The sequence below is a fragment of the Ictalurus furcatus genome, chromosome 11 (assembly GCF_023375685.1).
Source record: "Ictalurus furcatus strain D&B chromosome 11, Billie_1.0, whole genome shotgun sequence".
NCBI classification, from domain to species: Eukaryota; Metazoa; Chordata; class Actinopteri; order Siluriformes; family Ictaluridae; genus Ictalurus; species Ictalurus furcatus.
Window position 1 is genome coordinate 21,546,306 of NC_071265.1, and position 18,755 is coordinate 21,565,060.

The following is an 18,755-nucleotide window of genomic DNA, read 5'->3' on the forward strand; positions in this document are numbered from 1 at the left end:
GTATCTGGATATTTTAGCCTTAAACCCGGTTTGAGCCTAAAAGATTCAATCCAAATCAACACAGAAATGGTTGTGGGACACAAAAAACAATGTTTTGCAATAGCTATCTCAATCCCTGGATTTGAACCCTGTTGAAAACATGTGGTCTGAATTGAAACGGGGAGTATAAAATAATAAAGAATTAAAAAGTTCTGCAAGAAGGCGTGCAACAAGATCCATCATGTTCTTCAACCTTCTTATATATAATATAAAATGTCTTTTTAAAGGGAATTATTGGCAATTTTTGTGGTTAACTTATATACACACTGAAGATGTGAGAGCAATCTAACCTTTAAAAGAAGTAAATTTATTCTAAGAAATAAATAAATAAATAAATAAACCCTTAAGAAAACCATTAAAAAAAATTAAACTACATTAGCAATTATTAGCACCCAGAGATTCCTATGAGCAAAATGTAAATGTTTACGGACTCTTATGCGGTCATCCATGACTTCTTGTTTCACTGGGGTATAAATGAGGTGACATAGAGGCCAAATCCCCTGAGTCATTCCTCACCATGCAGAAGATTAGAGGATACACAATGAAGGGAGACACAGTATATATATATATATATATATATATATATATATGTGTGTGTGTGTGTGTGTGTGTGTGTGTGTGTGTGTATATATAGATATACATACATACATACATACATATATAATGTATGTATGTATATCAGGCATATCTATGCAATTGAAAATCTATATATATATCTACTTGTATCCACATTTAGGACAGTAATTAAGAAGAAAACAACTGGAGCTGTAATGAACCTGCCTGAAAGAGGACGCAGGTGTGTTTGGCCCCAACTCATTTTGAGAAGATGATTAGAGAGACAAACATCTCTCAACGGATCACAGCTGGAGATTTGCAGAAGACGGTCATGGCCAGAAAAGTCACCAAATCCAGATTTCTGTAAAGCTACTTTGTGATCATATCAATTGTTAAAAGCTATATAAATCAAATTGAACTGAATTAAAGGCTACAAAGCTATAATTAAATGTCATCTCCATGGCAACAAACTGTTTGGAGGGTGTGCCAGAAGAAAGCCTTTTCTTTCATCTAACCACAAATGTAAGCACCTGGAGTTTGCTAGACACTACTCAAACTCCTATGGACAGACGAGACAAAAATAGAGCTGTTTGGCAACAAACATTTAAGGTGGGTTTGTCATCAAAAGATGATGAAACATCAATTAGATTTGGATCACCGTCAGATCACATAGAACTCGATCAGGCGACTGAAAGCTTGGAGTCAACACTCCGCTACACGCTAGATAGAGTGGCTCCACTCAAAAGGAAAATAATTAGAGAAAAAAAATTAGCACCCTGGTATAACGATCAAACGCGAACCTTAAAACAGACAACTCGACAATTAGAACGTAAATGGCATCAAACCAAACTGGTGGTATTTCAAACAGCATGGAAGGAGAGCCTACTGAAATATAGGAAATCTCTTGGCGATGCTAGAAAAATCTATTTCTCCGCCTTAATAGGAGACAACAAAAACAATTCTAGATTCCTTTTCAACACAGTAGCAAAATTAACTAGGAATAAAACCACTAGAGAGAGAAACACTCAATCATTACATAGCAGTGAAGATTTCATGAAATTTTTCATCGATAAGGTTGAAAATATTAGACGTGAAATACAGGCCATTAAATTAAAACCGGACAGTACTGTAACAAACCCATTACATGACAATGTAGCAATATCAGATCAATGTTTAGAGTATTTTGCTTCACTTAGAGAGACCGAACTAGCTACATTAATCTCTTCAGCCAATTCATCAACTTGCATACTAGATCCCGTACCTACATGTTTGTTTAAACAGATTTGTCCAGGAGTAATTGAACCACTTCTAAATATAATCAATTCTTCCCTAAGCACTGGCTATGTACCTAAATCACTTAAATTAGCAGTTATTAAACCCTTGATTAAAAAACCTGATCTTGACCCGTCTCAATTGTCCAGCTATAGACCAATATCAAATCTCCCCTTCATCTCTAAGATTTTAGAAAAGGTTGTAGCAAAGCAGTTATGCTCGTACTTAGATAGGAATAACATTCATGAAATGTATCAGTCAGGGTTTAGACCTCATCATAGCACAGAGACAGCATTAGTTAAAGTAGTAAATGACCTTCTACTGACCTACGATCAGGGTTGTGTCTCTCTGCTTGTGTTACTCGACCTTAGTGCAGCTTTTGATACTATAGATCACACTATTCTCCTTGATAGATTAGAAAATGTTGTTGGTATTAAGGGAACAGTCCTCTCCTGGCTCAGGTCTTATCTGACCGATCGTTATCAGTTCGTAGATGTAAATGGTGAATTCTCCATGCGTACTGAGGTTACTTTTGGAGTTCCACAGGGTTCTGTTTTAGGCCCACTGCTCTTTACTTTATATATGCTACCCCTAGGTCAAATTATTCGTAAACATGGAATTAGCTTCCACTGTTATGCTGATGATACACAGTTGTATGTTTCAGCGAAGCCAGAGGACAGACAGAAGCTTAGTAAAGCTGAGGATTGTGTAAAGGACATTAGACATTGGATGTTAACTAACTTCCTTCTACTTAATTCTGATAAAACAGAAATACTTTTATTAGGCCCACGTGTAGCTAGAAGTAATCTTTCTGATCACATGGTTACTCTGGATGGTCTTTCTGTTTCATCATGTGCAGCAGTTAAAGACCTTGGAGTGATTATTGACTCCAGCCTATCATTTGATGCTCATGTAGATAATATTACTAGGATAGCCTTCTTTCATCTCAGAAATATTTCTAAAATAAGAAACATATTGTCACTACATGATGCGGAAATACTAGTTCATGCATTCGTCACCTCTAGATTAGATTACTGTAATGCCTTACTGTCTGGATGTTCCAGTAGGAATATAAATAAGCTCCAGTTAGTCCAGAATGCAGCTGCTAGAGTCCTAACTAGAACTAGAAGGTACGACCATATCACACCGATATTATCAATACTGCATTGGCTCCCAGTAAAATCTCGCATTAACTATAAAATACTTTTATTAACCTATAAAGCACTAAATGGTCTCGCGCCACAATATCTAAGCGACCTTTTGGTTTTATATAATCCGCCACGCCTACTTAGATCAAAAGATGCAGGCTATTTGACGGTACCTCGAATAGTGAAGGCTACAGCAGGGGGAAGAGCTTTCTCTTATAGAGCCCCACAGTTATGGAACAGTCTTCCTATTAGTGTTCGGGACTCAGACACAGTCTCAGTGTTTAAGTCTAGGCTTAAAACGTATTTGTTTACTCAAGCCTACCCTGACTAGATTCTGTTCTACTACTTCGCAGTCATAATAATCTTTTTTCTCCCTCTCTCCTTTCGCCGAGCCCCACATGAATTTATGGAGATACTAGAGATCCAGATCCTTTCTGCCTCTGGATGGAGCTCAAATCTTCTCTAATTCCAGACTGCTGGGACTACGGCTGCTCCTAAGGCCATACAGACTTCATATAAATCCATAATGAACTTTTTCACACTATCTGTTGTTACCCAGATGAGGATGGGTTCCCTTCTGAGTCGGGTTCCTCTCAAGGTTTCTTCCTCTTAAAACATCTTAGGGAGTTTTTCCTTGCCACCGTCGCCACTCAGTGGCTTACTCAGTTGGGATAAATTTGCACCTTTAATATCTGTATACCATGTTGATATTTCTGTAAAGCTGCTTTGAGACAATGTCTATTGTAAAAAGCGCTATACAAATAAAATAAATAAAATAAATAAATAAAAAGATGAATGGTTACACAGAAGACAACCTAATCCTCACTGTTCAGTCTGGTGGAGGATCTATGATGGGTAGCTGTTTTTCCTCCAATGCCATTGGAACTTTGGCATGCATGCCATTATGCCATTAAAATGAACATCTGGCTGCCTCTATCAAGAAGCTACAACTTGAACTTCCAGCAGGACAATGATCCAAAACATATGTCCAAATCCACACAAGGATGGTTCAATGACCACAGAATCAAATGTTTTAGTGACATGGCCATCCAAGCCTTGGCTTAAACCTCACCGAAAACTTGTGGGGAGAGCTGAAGAGTCCACAAGAGAGGACCTGGAGCATCTGGAGAGATTCTGAATTGAGGAGCCACCTCAGATGTTCTTGCTTTCTGATATCCTCATCAAGGAGAAGATACTGTGCTGTATTATTTGGGCAAAGGGGGGTAGTACAAAGTATTGATTGCAGGGGTAACACTACTCATGACAGTGCTTTTTGTTTTATATATATATATATATATATATAATTCTCTTAGAATAAATTCAGAATTCAGTATTGAATTCAGTAAATTCAATAATGCTGGAGCTGACTGTAAATATCTTTTAGAATATTGCTATAAAATGAAGAGAACTGGCCTGCCCAATGATCAGCCATTGTTAATTAGTGAACAGGGTTTAGAGTTTCTCCATGTGGTCACTCCTCTGCTGGATATTTCCAATTAACATTCCTGTTAAGCACATGAGTTTGTGGTTATTAAGCCTGCAGAGACACATGCATGGCCTCCAGAAATCCCTCCTCGTGAACACTAGCTCTTGGGCATGAGAGAGGAAGATAACTTCACCACATCAAAAAGGGAACAGACATCCCATGTGAATAACATGATGATGACCAGAATGGACATGATTATAATTTTTGCAATAACATCTGGAGGAGCTACTACTTCATTGTGGATTTAAGAGAAGATTATTCGAAATGTAGTCTTGTCACAACTAGAAAAATTGTTACCCATTCCCTATATTCCACTGCAGTGCTGCTGCCTGTCCAGGCAATTTAATCGCCTGGAAATCAAAGCTACTAGACATGCAGAATGATACTAATTGCCAGTTGGGGTTCCCTTTTCCCATATAATCTTTCTTTGGCTCACATACACATATTCATCCAAAACAGTGAGGTTTCCAATGGGTTTATCAATCATCAAACCAAAATCTCACGGGACTCACCATTGATCCAGAGTAGAATTTTTGCAATGCTGCACTAATAACAAGACCGCAGCCTCTATGGACAAGCATAGCAGTCATTATTCTGCAAATAATTTGAAACTGGTCCTAGCCACAAACCCCAGCTCTCCAATGAGCTTTTTGAAGAGGACAAGCCTGCAAGTCTGTTCGTTCCTGCCTCATCCCAGGAGAGAACAATTATACTAGTGTGATTACAAAGCCAAACAACTGCGCTCTATATTATAATGCAGAAATCGAGTCTGGGCATGTTTAAAGGCAACACCACAACCACATCTAAAGCCTGAAATAAACTGGCCCTTCAGGCACAGCAAAGCAAAATGATAGAGGTTCGAATTTTCTTAATGCAAACATTTTAAAATATAGAAATGACATTTCGATTATCAACCCAAAAAAACTTCCCCTCTAAAACAGTTGTTTCTTCTATAGCAGACACCCCCAACGTGGTTTTAATGGGTCACCATGTCCCAGTCCCGGCTGCTGTCATAGAGATGTCACAGTAAAATCTACAACCTAACATGTGGACAAACTAAGAGTGGGTCACAACCTAACAAGCATACGGGAATTGAAACGGCAGACGTAACAAAGTCACATCCTGAAATAAATGAGCAATGTCAACCATCTTCACAGAGAATGTGTTCATTGTGCTAAATATAGACTTGAATAAGCTGCTCTATGCTGCTACCTAGACAAACTGGACTACAGGAATTAATGTCACTGGTATAGATTATACAAGCCCTTGTGCCCTGTAGATGAGGACATTATCACCCTGGAAAAGGAAACTCCGATCAGGATAGAAAGGTTTCATCATAGGATAAAGGTGATCCGATATTAATTAGCAGTGACTTGCCCCTCTATGGGGATACTGTAAGTGGACCCAAGCCATGCCATCAAACCTCCTCCCTACTGATTACAGAAGCCACCAGTGTTTTCCTTTCATTTGCAAAACCCTGCAACGTGATGGTTTAACTATCAAATAGGGATAATGAAAGTCTTTTAGGAAGCTAGGAACATGTTTTTTCTTTCTATCTATGTATCTATCTAGAAGAAGAAGAAAAAGAAGGAGAATATATATTTTCTTCTTTTTTTGGTGCAATTTGGGTAATTAAGCATTTTTTTAAATTATTTAAATTTAAGTAAGCACAGACATGTGTAAAGACACATCCTGTATGTTCATATACACATTTTGCTTTTTCATATACACACATTTATGCAAATATATTGCAAACAAATTTTGGCATCTAAACAAAAGAATAATAGGTTTGCCAAAAAGGCAAACAAAACAAAAGAAAAATCATTTTTATCAGTAAAAAAAAAAAAATTGATATATGGAAATATATCTATTATGTTTTTAACACCAATACCAGTAGCTTTCTGGGTGAAGTTAATCAAAAACATTTGAATTCAGTGGTCAGGTTCATGTTTATTTTCTGGAAATTTGGGAACTCTTACTTTCACTTTTCTCCGACAGGACCTTAATTCCTTCTTCGTTTCTTGTGTTCAAGTCCGCTCTCTTTAAAAAATGATTAAACAAACAAACAATCAATTAATAAATAAACATTACAAATAAGTAAAGATCCTGAATCGTCTGCCTACATTAATAACACTGTAAAACTGAAAATTTGTTTATAAATTGATTTGATTGTTTATGATGCTGCTGATGTGAAGCACGTTAGAGTGGCTCAGAGGTTTAAAAATGTGGCATTTGTTTAACCTCGTAAACCAGTGGTTACTAACCCTGTTCCTGGAGATCTACCTTCCTGAAGAATTTAGCTCCAACCTGTTCCCACCTGACCATCTAATCATTGCCTTAAGAAGTTCTTGATTAACTAAAGTAGGTGTTAAATTTTGGTTGGAGATGAAACCTGCAGGAAGGTAGATCTCAAGGAAGAGGGTTGGTGACCACAGGTCTAAACAAACAAGTTTTCTTATTCGTTGTTGTTATTTGTTACTTAGTGTTATGTTCTACACTCTTAAAAAATGTAGGTTATTTAATGGTTCTTTACAGCATCTTAGGTCCTGCAAAGAACCTTCTTCTTGTCAAGAACCATTTATCATAGTATAGCATTCTTGAGTTGAGCGATATGGTTCTTTGGAGGTTAAAGAAGTTCTTTATGGTTCATTATAGGTTCTTCAGAGCAGTGTATTGGTTCTTCAAGGTATCATCCCTTAACAGTTTAAAGTGAACCCTGTAAAGTTCTTTGTAGGACTGGAAAAGGTTCTCTTGGCATCTCTCTTAACTCTCTCGACCTTACTTTGGTTATTTAAAGCACTAACTAAAGTTTTGTATGTATGTATGTATTCATTTATTTCAGAGAACTTATGATAATATGGTTTCTTGTGGCACTGCTGTGAAGAACCATTTCTGGGTTCTTTACAGCACCAGTAAATAAATGGTTCTCTAAAGAACGCGAGAGTAAAAGGTTCGTTGTGCAACTTAAAAGGGTTCTGACCGGAACCTTTATTTTTAAGAGTGTTTCTCTTGCTATCCTTGTGAGGACCTTTCATTGACATAATTGTTAATGCAGATAGGCCTAATTAATGCTAAGCCACACACACACACACACACACACACACACTATCAGTACCGACGCTAAACACTGTCCAATGAGGGAGCGGGACGGAGCAGAAGTGATCTCTCCCCCCGCCCACATCCACTTATTATCCCTGACAGTCGGATGCTGCAGCAGATACACTGCACTACTCTCAGAGCTGCTCTGCTTCAACTTCCAGCACAGAAAGAAAAAAAAATGCTAATAATGAAAAGGATTTTACGGTAACTGGATTTAAATCTAGATTTTTAACACAGAGGAGAGCTTCATTCCCTTCCTAAGAGACATCCAGAGCAGAGAACAGGTACAGCATCGAAAGATGGGAAAGCAGATGTGTTAAAGACTACGCAGGACTGCTGAACTAGTAGGAGAACAGAGGGGAAACTCACTGCTTTTCCCTAAGATGCTGGAGCTGCGTAAAGTCAGGAGGTCGGGAAGTAGCGGACCTGAGAGAGCGCAGGGGATCTGCCTGCCCTTCATCCTGCTGCTGCTCATGTTCACTCCGAGCGTGGACTCGTCCTGGTGGTGAGCGCGTTTTCATTTCCTATTTAAAGTTACATAACTGAACCACTCGTACTTTTATTTAGCTTTTAGAGGAATGATTTAAATGTAGCCTACACTAAATGCACCTTTCCAGGTGGTACAAAAGATCTACAGTATGCTTGATGGTACCACAACAGTGACAAGGAAATGCACATTTTTGTGCCCCTTTTTCTGGGTGTCAAGCCACTGTAGAAATAACATTAACCTATTAAAAGCCAAAGATCAATACTCAAGTATGAAAGTAACTGACTAAAATTTAACCGCAAAGAATAAATGCATAGTTAATTATAGGATAGATAAATAGATTATAATAGCCTATAGATATGAAACTGTAGGCCAAACTTTCAAGGTCTCTGGGGTGGTACTGTTATGGGTATCAAGGGTAAATCCTTTGTATCTTTAGTATTAGATTATTTACCTGGGAAGGTGCATGTGGTGTACATTTAATTATTTAAGGTTCACTTAATTTATATTGAAAGGTGAAAGATGCATAGTAAACATATTAAAGATGTATGCTTGATGGTATCATCCAACCAACAATATAAAAGCACGGTTTGGTTACCTTTATGTATGAAAGTGTAAATATAAAGAGAAATATAGTGTAATCTACAGGATATATCCCATGTTTCTACCTACTCAAACTCTAAAGCATCTGTCAAAAACAAATCTCAAAACATAAATATGTAAGTAAATCTCGATATTAACAATCGGTGATCAGTAGGTAGCTCTCAAATAATGCAGCACTGAAATAATGATGTGTCAGATACAAGTACTCGTAAAGGGCATTGAAATGCAGCAGTTGTACAGCACTTGAGTGTGACTACTTTATCAAAAAACATCTTATGGTTAAATTTGATCAAATCTGATATCTGAAACCTGATCAGAACTACAAAGGAGCTTACTTTCCACCCACCAAGTAAATAACCATGTGTTTAATATTAATCTAAACCCTACACTGAATAAAATCTAAACTTAATATAAACAGTTGCCCACTGGAAGTTTATATAATAGTGACTATGGTCTGTTAATCACACATATCCAGTGATGGCACAGTAAACATGGAGGGCTATACAGTACTAAGAATACTGAAGGTTTTTTTGTATGTCCTTGTTGAATATTTTGTGTGAATCAAGTCCCACAAACACCATAAATTTCTTCTGTTAAAGCAGGCTGTTGTTTTTTGTACTATTTATTACATATTCAACCTGCACTTAATTTGCACAATGCTACTATTTGCACTTTTAGTAGACGCTAAACTGGATTTCGTTTCTGAGTACATGTACTGTACAATGACAATAAAGTTGTATCGATTTATCAAGTTAAGAAAGGTGGTCAGATCACATTTATTTCTTAAAAGTGAGTCTCAAGTCACCTAAAGGCAGTAATATAACAATATTCCTCCTCAATATCGCGGACCATTTCACAATCGACATGGTTGAGAAATGTATCCCACAGATTTCATTGCATTTGGATCAATGGCAGATTTTAAGTTCATTTTTGTAGTTTTCTACAAATGATCATTGTAGAGAAAACTCAGGAGTCAGTGAGAATTTTGGAGAATTACTTTGTACTGATACAATGTTACTTTAAGATTATTCTGAATTTATTCCTTCTGCTATAACATTAATTTGATTTACTCTGTGCTGCTACAGTGCCATTCACTAATCTTGGCACCCTTGGTAAATATGAGCAAAGAAGGCTGTGAAAAATTGTCTTTTTTCTTTTAACCTTTTGTTCAAAAAATTCACAAACATACTCTGCTCTCATGGATATCAAACAATTGCAAACAAAACACAGGTTTATCCAAAAAAAAAAAATTATATATATATATATATATATATATATATATATATATATATATATATCTTTGTTATGTGAAAAAATATAGGTGTGTAACAATTATTGGCACCCCTATGAATTCATATGAGAAAAATATATTTGAAGTACATTCCCATTCATATTTTACATTTTCTTTAGTACACCTGGGTGATTAGGCACAGGAAATTGTTCAACCATGACTTCTTATTTCACAGGGGTATAAATATAAGGTAACACATAAGGCAAATTCCCTTAGTCATTCATAACAATGGGTTAGACCATGGAATATATGTAACTGTGATGTGCGGCAAAAGGTTGTTGAGCTTCACAAAATGGGAAGTGGCTATAAGAAAATAGCACAAGCATTGAAAATGCCCATTTCCACCATCAGGGCAATAATGAAGAAGTTCCAGTCAACTGGAAATGTTATGAATCAACCTGGAATTGGACATATGTCTATATTGTCTCAACGGACTGTGAAGAGGATGGGTCGAGTGGCCAAAAATATCCAAGGATCACAGCTGGAGAATTGCAGAAGTTAGTTGTGTCTTGGGGTCAGAAAGTCTCCAAAACTACAATCTGAATTCACCTACATCACCACAAGGTGTTTGGAAGGGTTTCAAGAAAAAAACCTCTACTCTCGTCCAAAAACAAACTCGAGCGTCTTCAGTTTGCCAGACACTACTGAACTTCAAATGGGATCGGGTTCTACGGTCAGATGAAACCAAATAGAGCTTTTTGGCAAGAAACACCAGAGGTGGTTTTGGTGCACACAGAGAGGTAGCCATATGGAAAAGTACCTCATGGCCCACAGTTAAATATGGTGGTGGCTCTTTAATGTTTTGGGGCTGTTTTTCTGCCAGAGGACCTGGACATTTTGTTCGGATACATGGCATCATGGATTCTATCAAATATCAACAGATATTAAATGAAAACCTGATTGCCTCTGCCAGAAAGCTTAAAATGGGCCGTGGTTGGATCTTTCAGCAAGAAAATGGTCCAAAACATACATCAAAATCAACACAAAAATGGTTTACTGACCACAAAATCAAGGTCCTGCCATGACCATCCTAATACCCTGACTTGAAACCCATAGTAAACCTGTGTGGTGAACTGAAGAGGAGATTCCACCACCGTGGACCTCAAAATTTGAAGGATCTGGAGAGATTCTGTATGGAGGAATGGTCTCAGGTCCCTTGCCATGTATTCTCCAACCTCATCAGGCATTAAACAGTAGGAGAAGACTCAGAGCAGTATTCTTGGCAAAGGCAGCTTGCACAAAGTATTGACTAAAAGGGTGCCAATAATTGTTGCACACCTATATTTAACAATGATATTATTTTTGGATAAACTCGTGTTTTGTTTGCAATTGTTTTCACAATTTTTCACAGCCTTCTTTGCGCATATTTACCAAGGGTGTCAATATTAGTGGAGGGCACGGTAGAAAATTAATCGGAATGAAGTGTACTTTGGCGCGATCCAAGACACACGGCACCATCTAGCAGAAAATAAAGATATTGTTAAACATTATATAACACATATTATTGGAGATTGCCATCGCACATGGTAACATACTGTAGTACTGTCCTCTTTGTGTCTGGCACAGATCCAGATCAAGTCCATAGGATAATGTTGCATTGATTTATGGACACAAGAATTATGTTGTCAATTCACCAATATGTAAATAGTTAAGCCAATTTTTATTTTGATTCCATATTGCTTATCAGCCTATAGAAAGATATGTATCCCACACATATGTACCACAGTTCAAGTGAATTTTACCTATGGTTCATAAGGAGATCAGTTCAATGTACTGGAAAGTTTATCATGGCGAACTTTATGGGTCCCAATGGCTTTTTATGGGTCCCAGTGGCTTTTTTTTTGTTCCCCATGAGACGTCGTGCTACCTATGGGCTCATGTGGGCCATTTGTGGTGTGGCAGTTACTTGTGGCCTGTAGTATCAATGTGCCAAATTTCAAAACTTCTTACCATTCAGATCTTGTTATTGGGCACTTTAGGGAGATAAGAAGAATAAAAATAACAATAATAATAAGAACATTAACAATAACAATAGGTTTCCTCCTGACAGAGGAATCCTAAATAAAGCTGCAAGCAGCATTTAACGGGGCCAAGCACCAAAGGCGCAGCAAGCGGAATGCAGAGCCCAAAGAATACAAAGGAGAAATAGAATGTATATGAATGAATAAAAGATAGGTTCAGAAGCACAGCTGAGAATAAGATTGAACAGGAAATTAACAGAACAGAGGCATTTATTTGCATGCAAAGAGGTTGAAAGGTGACCGCAATGCTGAGCCACAAAAGAAAGAAACCAAAAGACAAAACATTGCACAAACATTTAAGAATGTGCACCACACAGGAGTTGAATCCAGGACCTTTAGAATTTATGCTTGTTATTTATCACAGTGCGCCACACATGGAATGACACTGACAAAAGAAATTTTGGATAATACTTTCATAAGTTATGTGTTTTTACATAAAACCTTATATCTCTAGAACACTAGGTGATACTGTGTTCAAATTTCTCAGGTACCTAGAGGACATGCTATGAATCATCCGTGCGAAATTTTTTGCCAATATGTCAAATATTTTAAAAGATATTACAATATATTTCAAATTTCAAAATGGCGGACAGACCATCTTTCATCCGATCTTGGCAAAATTGGTATCCACGAATTCACCATGACCCAATGAATCCCACAATAAAAAGTATTCAAAAGTTATAAGCAATTATATTTTATATTAATTGTATTTTAATTATATTATATTTCAAAATTTTTTTTTTTCAAATCTCATGATCTGTAGGTGCCGCTGTTCTCAAATTTGTCATGGACCCTCAGATCATGCTGATGATGAAGAGTACAAAGTTTCATTGCGATTGATAAAAGTATGGCCAAGATACAGACTCTGACTCAATTTTGTTCAAAATAACTTTTAAACAAATATGAATATCAAAATTATATTTGGTCATGGCTCTGTCCAGTGATCAATCATCTGAGCCAGTTTTGGTAAGAATTGGACAAAATTTGAATGAGCAATATGAAAAATAATACTGAATACTGTACATTTCAAAATGTGGACTACTGTAATGGGTGGAGTCTTAATGTAAGTTATGGATTGTGATCACTATGAGGAGAGTAATCTGATTTACTAATTTTCTTTTTTCTAGGACAAAGTGTTCAACAATTCTAACCATTTGGATTATTTTACTGGATCATAACTATGAGTGTGCCAAATTTCATTTTCCTACTTACATAGACATGCCATAGATTCCCAGTGGGAATAATTATAATAATAATAATAATAATAATAATAATAATAATAATAATACAAAGAAGAAGAAGAAGAAAGCTAATGAAAACAATAGGTACCTATGCACCTTTGGTGCTTGGCCCCTAATAATAAGAAGAAAATACATAACAATAACAAATAATTTTCCACCTGATGGAGGAATCCTAATAAAAATAAAAGTCAGGAGTCTTTGAAATTGCATTACTTTAGGGTGGCATAGTGCAGTGGTTAGTGTTGCTGGCATACAGGTTGAGGGTCCCTGGTGTGATCATGAGCTCAGGTTACAATGTGTGCATTTTTGCATGTTCTCCCCATGTCTGTGTGGGTTTCCTCCCACCTACCTTTAAAAAAACAAACTGGTAGATGGATTGGCTATGCTAAATTGCCCCTAGGTCTGAATGAGTGTATGAATGTTTGATGGACTGGCGTCCCATCCAGGGTGTATTCCCACTACGGGCCCAGTGTTCCCTCGATAGGCTCCATATCCACCATGACCCTGACCAAGATAAGGCAGTTAATGAATGAATGAATGAATATGTGTTAGCTTATCCATGAGGAGAGAATTTATTGATACAAAAAGCCAGTAGGTGGAACCTACTCTTCTAACATTGCGTTCATCCTTTGCTAGTGACAATCCTTGTGTTAGAATACACACTGCTACCAAATTCTACAAAGTTATTTTTAGGAGAATAACACAATAGTAAGCCAATTATGAAATCTCAAACATTTATTGATCAGTGCAGCCAAGTGATAAGGAAAACAACTTACCAGCTGGCAAAGAGGGTTTACCAGGTTGACCTGCTCGGCTTGTGTTGTGGCAGCTGGTATCTAGTCAGACCAAGCTAGATATTTAAGCAGGGCTTAGTAGTAGTATTGAATTTTTTAAAAAAATATATTAAAAATGTCTACCTAGATCCACAATGTACACTGTAAAACCAGATAAGTTCAAAACTAAACTTAAACTAATTACCTCAAAATTTTGAAGTTGATAAATCAATTTCTTTAAGCCAAATACACTTAAATATAACAAAAGATTTATGCAAACTTTGTAATTTAAAATAAATTTTTGTTATATTTAAGTGTATTTGGCTTGGCTTGTATTTGGTATTTTCATAAACTCCTTTAAATGCTAGTATTATCTTGATTGCAAGCTAGTCAATGTTAACTACCTTTTTAGAAATCTGGCTTGCTGGTAGCCAAAATATTTTGTTAAATAAAGGAATAATGGAAAGGTATAGTCCTCCGTGTCAGTTTTAGTCCTACATGATGTTAACCAATCTGTTTAATTCTTTTGAGGCAGAGCTGCCTTCAGAGCTACAGTACACTGACTGGCAATATTGCACATGCCCATCTCACATTCTTGTTCAGGACCACAGACTTTGTTTTACTTTGGTCATGGGTTATTGCTTTTCAGCTCCCAACAGAAGATGTGATGAAAGATTGGTAGATTTCTCAATTAAATATTTCTCTCTGTCACTAATTGAGGGATCAGTGGGCATTCCATCAAGTCTCAGTGATAGCAATATCAACATAGCCCAACATCCTTACCACGCTTTTGGCCGATTGCATTGCAGTCTACAGCTGTGTAAACAGCAGAAAGTTTCAGTAGTCTACCCAATTTTAGATACTTGCCCCCTACCAATGTGAATGTCCGCTTTCTCAACCAAACAGGCAGCAGCACTGTACCTGTATCTTTGTAGCTGTGCTGAAGTAACTAGACGGGCCATGCTGCTTCATATAAGGCAGTGGGGATCTGGTAGTGTGAAGTTTAGCCAGTAAGACAACTGTGGCTGTGTGCCCGCAGCCTCAAGAACCATAGTGATAAATATCTCTCCTTTCCTACAGTAATTTATGCAGTTATGGGGATTGTTGTCATCATAGTAATCAATTCACACAGTGCTTTTCTGGCTTGCAAGCATTAGTCTTTCCCAATCCCAGACACATGTGGCTGATAAGTCTTTTGCTGTGGAGAAAATGTGTGTGTATGTGTGTGAAGGATTAATAGGGCAGCTCTGTAGAGCAAGGCCTCCCTGGTTGCTGAGAAGGGTCTTGTGCAGTGTGTGTGTGTGTGTGTATGAATAAAGAGAGGGACGTCCATAACAGGAGTGGAAACTGAACACTGTGTTCATCTGAGCACTGTCGCACGAACTTGGTTACAATTGATTGGATAATGAGATCCAGGAAGAACAGCATAAACCTTACAGTCTGTGTGTGTGTGTGTGTGTGTGTGTGTGTGATATCTCTGAATCAAAGAGGCCAGTTAGAGGACACTGTAACCCCCATTCATAATCCAGACAAACCAGGATGAAGTATAATCTAGTATAACAGTATAATCTATTACAAACATACTGTGTTAGAAAGGATCAATCTAGAACTCTAAAGGGTACTTCGGCTTGTCTCTCTTGAGGAATATTTTAAGGTTCTATACTGAAGCTCACTAAAAGGGTTCTAAGTGGAAATGTTTTAAGAATCGAAGAACCATTAACTATGAAGAGAAAACTTGAGGAACCCCTTTTCTAACCCTGTATGATGAGTCTTAGCTTTTGAATTCTCAGCTCCTGATTGTAACTGAATCAGTTGTGTTCTAATTGTTAAACACGCATGTGCATAATACATTGTTACAACATTGTTATCATACAGTGGTTGATCGTGTAGATCCACATATCTTTTGTGGTTCTCCCCTTCTGCAGGTACATTGGTGCACTTGGTGCACGGGTCATATGTGACAACATTCCTGGCCTGGTCAACAAGCAGCGGCAGTTGTGCCAGAGACACCCAGACTTAATGCAGTCAATTGGTGAGGGAGCCAAGGAATGGATTCACGAGTGTCAACACCAGTTCCAGCACCATCGCTGGAACTGTAGCACGCTGGAACGTGACCACACTGTCTTTGGCCGCGTCATGCTCCGAAGTGCGTCCCACAGTTACTTACAGTGCACTTACATAACACATTAAGTACAATAACATAAATCATTTATTCAGGAATGTGTTAAATATTGCTTATAAGTAAGTCATACCAGAATAAGAGGGAGTAAAAAAAGCCATCACTTCTCAGATTTCCAAAATGGGCGGGAATCTGAAAGAGATTGGATATTCTCCAAATACAAGTGGTGTGCAGGGGGATCTGCATGGCCGATGTATAAACAGTAATAGGAGATGTAAATATTTGTGAAGATGACTCTGGCAGACAGACAAAACTGCTCACATTGACATATCACCCTCTGTTTTGGCTAAGTGCATAAGCGGGAGGATGAATAATGAGGGGAATAGGGGTCATTGTGTTCTCCACAGAAGGAAAAAAATACACCTCAAGGCTATGAGTGCAGTCATCCAGACAACGAAGGTGAGGGAGTGTTGGTCTGAATCAGTCTGAGGGTAGGAAGCGCCAGGGTGGCCTTCCACACTTGAATAGGCCCGGCACGTCAAGAGCTTAAACCTGAGAGGATGATGATTATGTGATGATCCATCACACCAACACAAGGACCTGCACACCTTCACACCTGGTTCAATAAAAGGAGTTTATTCATCTACGCTGAGACCTAGATGAATTTTAAAGTATTATTGAATGTTTCCATTGACTTTTTGTTCTTGAGATTTATAGCTAATAAGCTGATTGTTTTGTTCTGATCATGACAGGTAGCCGTGAGGCAGCATTTGTGTATGCAATCTCCTCTGCTGGAGTGGTGTATGCACTCACTCGAGCCTGCAGCCTGGGGGAGCTCAAGAGCTGCAGTTGTGACACCCACAAGAGAGGAAGAGCACATGATGAAATGGGTGACTTTGACTGGGGTGGCTGTAGCGACAACGTGAATTATGGTATCAAGTTCGCCAAAGCTTTTGTGGATGCCAGGGAGAGAATGGTAAAAGATGCCCGAGCACTGATGAACCTGCACAACAACCGCTGTGGCAGAATGGTGAGGATGCGCCATTAGGGTTGAAAGGTTTTCATAATAGTGATGATTCATGAGACGGTTGGTTAATTTAGCACTGCCTGTCGACATATACACTAAAATATCTTGTCTTCTCTGCCATACATTAAGACAAATCCCATACAATCTTCATTACACTACACGTAGGCTGTCTAAATGACTGAATCCAAATGGCTTTCACGTCTTGCTACACTATTACTGTGCAAATACTTTGAAAAATAAAGTCAGTTCTTGCCTTGTGGAGTTGCTCAACCATTATTCTTCTTAGGCAGTGAAGCGCTTCATGAAGCTGGAATGCAAGTGTCATGGTGTCAGCGGCTCATGCGCTCTGCGGACATGTTGGCTTGCTATGTCTGATTTCCGGCGCACAGGAGATTACTTGAGGAAGAAGTACAACATGGCGGTGGAGGTCACAATGAACCAGGATGGCACAGGGTTTATGGCTGCAGGCAGGAACTTCAAAGGTACAACGAAAAACGAACTGGTGTACGTGGAAAACTCTCCAGACTATTGCCTCATGGACCGAACAGCAGGTGGGTGAATATTCGCAGCCATTGAGCCCTTGTACTCTACTCAGTCTAATATTTGGAATAATGTGATTTAATGGGAAAAAAAAGAGGATTATACAGATTTGGATGATTTATCTCAGTTACTTTAGCTGTTACGTACATAGTGATCTTTCACAAATCTCTTATTCTTGGACTCTTCAAAGGCCAAAAAGCAAAAAACAAAGATCCTCAATACAATCCCATTTTTATTTATAGACCCTTGAGCACCCTGTCCATATCCATGACATAGGTAATGACAGTTACTAGCTGGATGGAGAACAGTGGATGCGTCATTATCCTATATCTGTTTCTTCATGCTTGTTTCAGGTTCTCTAGGCACAGCAGGGAGGGTGTGCAATAAATCTTCCAAGGGCATGGACGGCTGTGAAGTTATGTGCTGTGGTCGTGGATACGACACCACACGAGTCAAACGGGTCACCAAGTGCGAGTGCAGATTCAAGTGGTGTTGCTCGGTCGAGTGCCAAGACTGTGAAGACACCGTGGATGTTCACACTTGCAAACCGCACAAGCGCCCAGATTGGCTAGATCTTACTTGACTTCTGTGGGTGTGGCCAATTATTGAAAAAATTTCTCTTCTCAGGGATTCCAAGTGGACCAAAGAATCAGAGGATGCATGGTCTCTGTCTACAGAATGTTAATCCTTGTTGGACTTCCATGGCAACAGTGCAGAAGTAAAACTGTTCTTCAGTCTGGAACATTGCTAGTCTTTGGACAGCAAAAAGAAAAAGGATTAAACATTTGTTTTGTCACTGTTATTGTCATGGTTTCATGAGCGCAGATAAGAGCATAGAAATTGCTGCAAATGGCTTAAAAACGTACAGACAAAACAATTTTGACAGCATGTGGACCCTCTGAGAAATTGAGCACTAGACAGACACTGGACACGGTGCATCATGAATATCATCTGCGACAATTGCCTGAAAACGGAACAGAACTTACTCAAATTGAAACTGACTGGAAGTGTACCCCGCTGTATGATCTGTACAATAAGAATAACAAATCTGCAG

General features: G+C 38.2%; 1 protein-coding gene across 1 annotated transcript; it reads left to right on the top strand.

Annotated features, from left to right (window-relative positions):
• Nucleotides 1-8,004: 8,004 nt before the first annotated feature.
• On the top strand, nt 8,005-18,303 carry wnt2ba (wingless-type MMTV integration site family, member 2Ba). The gene is made up of 5 exons (XM_053635859.1): nt 8,005-8,104; nt 15,941-16,161; nt 16,887-17,164; nt 17,448-17,712; nt 18,055-18,303. Exons 1-5 carry the CDS (start codon nt 8,073-8,075, stop codon nt 18,282-18,284), a joined length of 1,026 nt encoding a protein of 341 aa, XP_053491834.1. The 5' UTR covers nt 8,005-8,072; the 3' UTR covers nt 18,285-18,303.
• Nucleotides 18,304-18,755: the final 452 nt, after the last annotated feature.

Bases quoted from the DNA above. Each gene is read 5' to 3' on its own strand.
- wnt2ba (XM_053635859.1), top strand. From the start codon at position 8,073: ATGTTCACTCCGAGCGTGGACTCGTCCTGGTG. The intron at 16,162-16,886 runs GTGCGTCCCACA...TGATCATGACAG, and splicing joins TGGCCGCGTCATGCTCCGAA to GTAGCCGTGAGGCAGCATTT. The intron at 17,165-17,447 runs GTGAGGATGCGC...TATTCTTCTTAG, and splicing joins ACAACCGCTGTGGCAGAATG to GCAGTGAAGCGCTTCATGAA.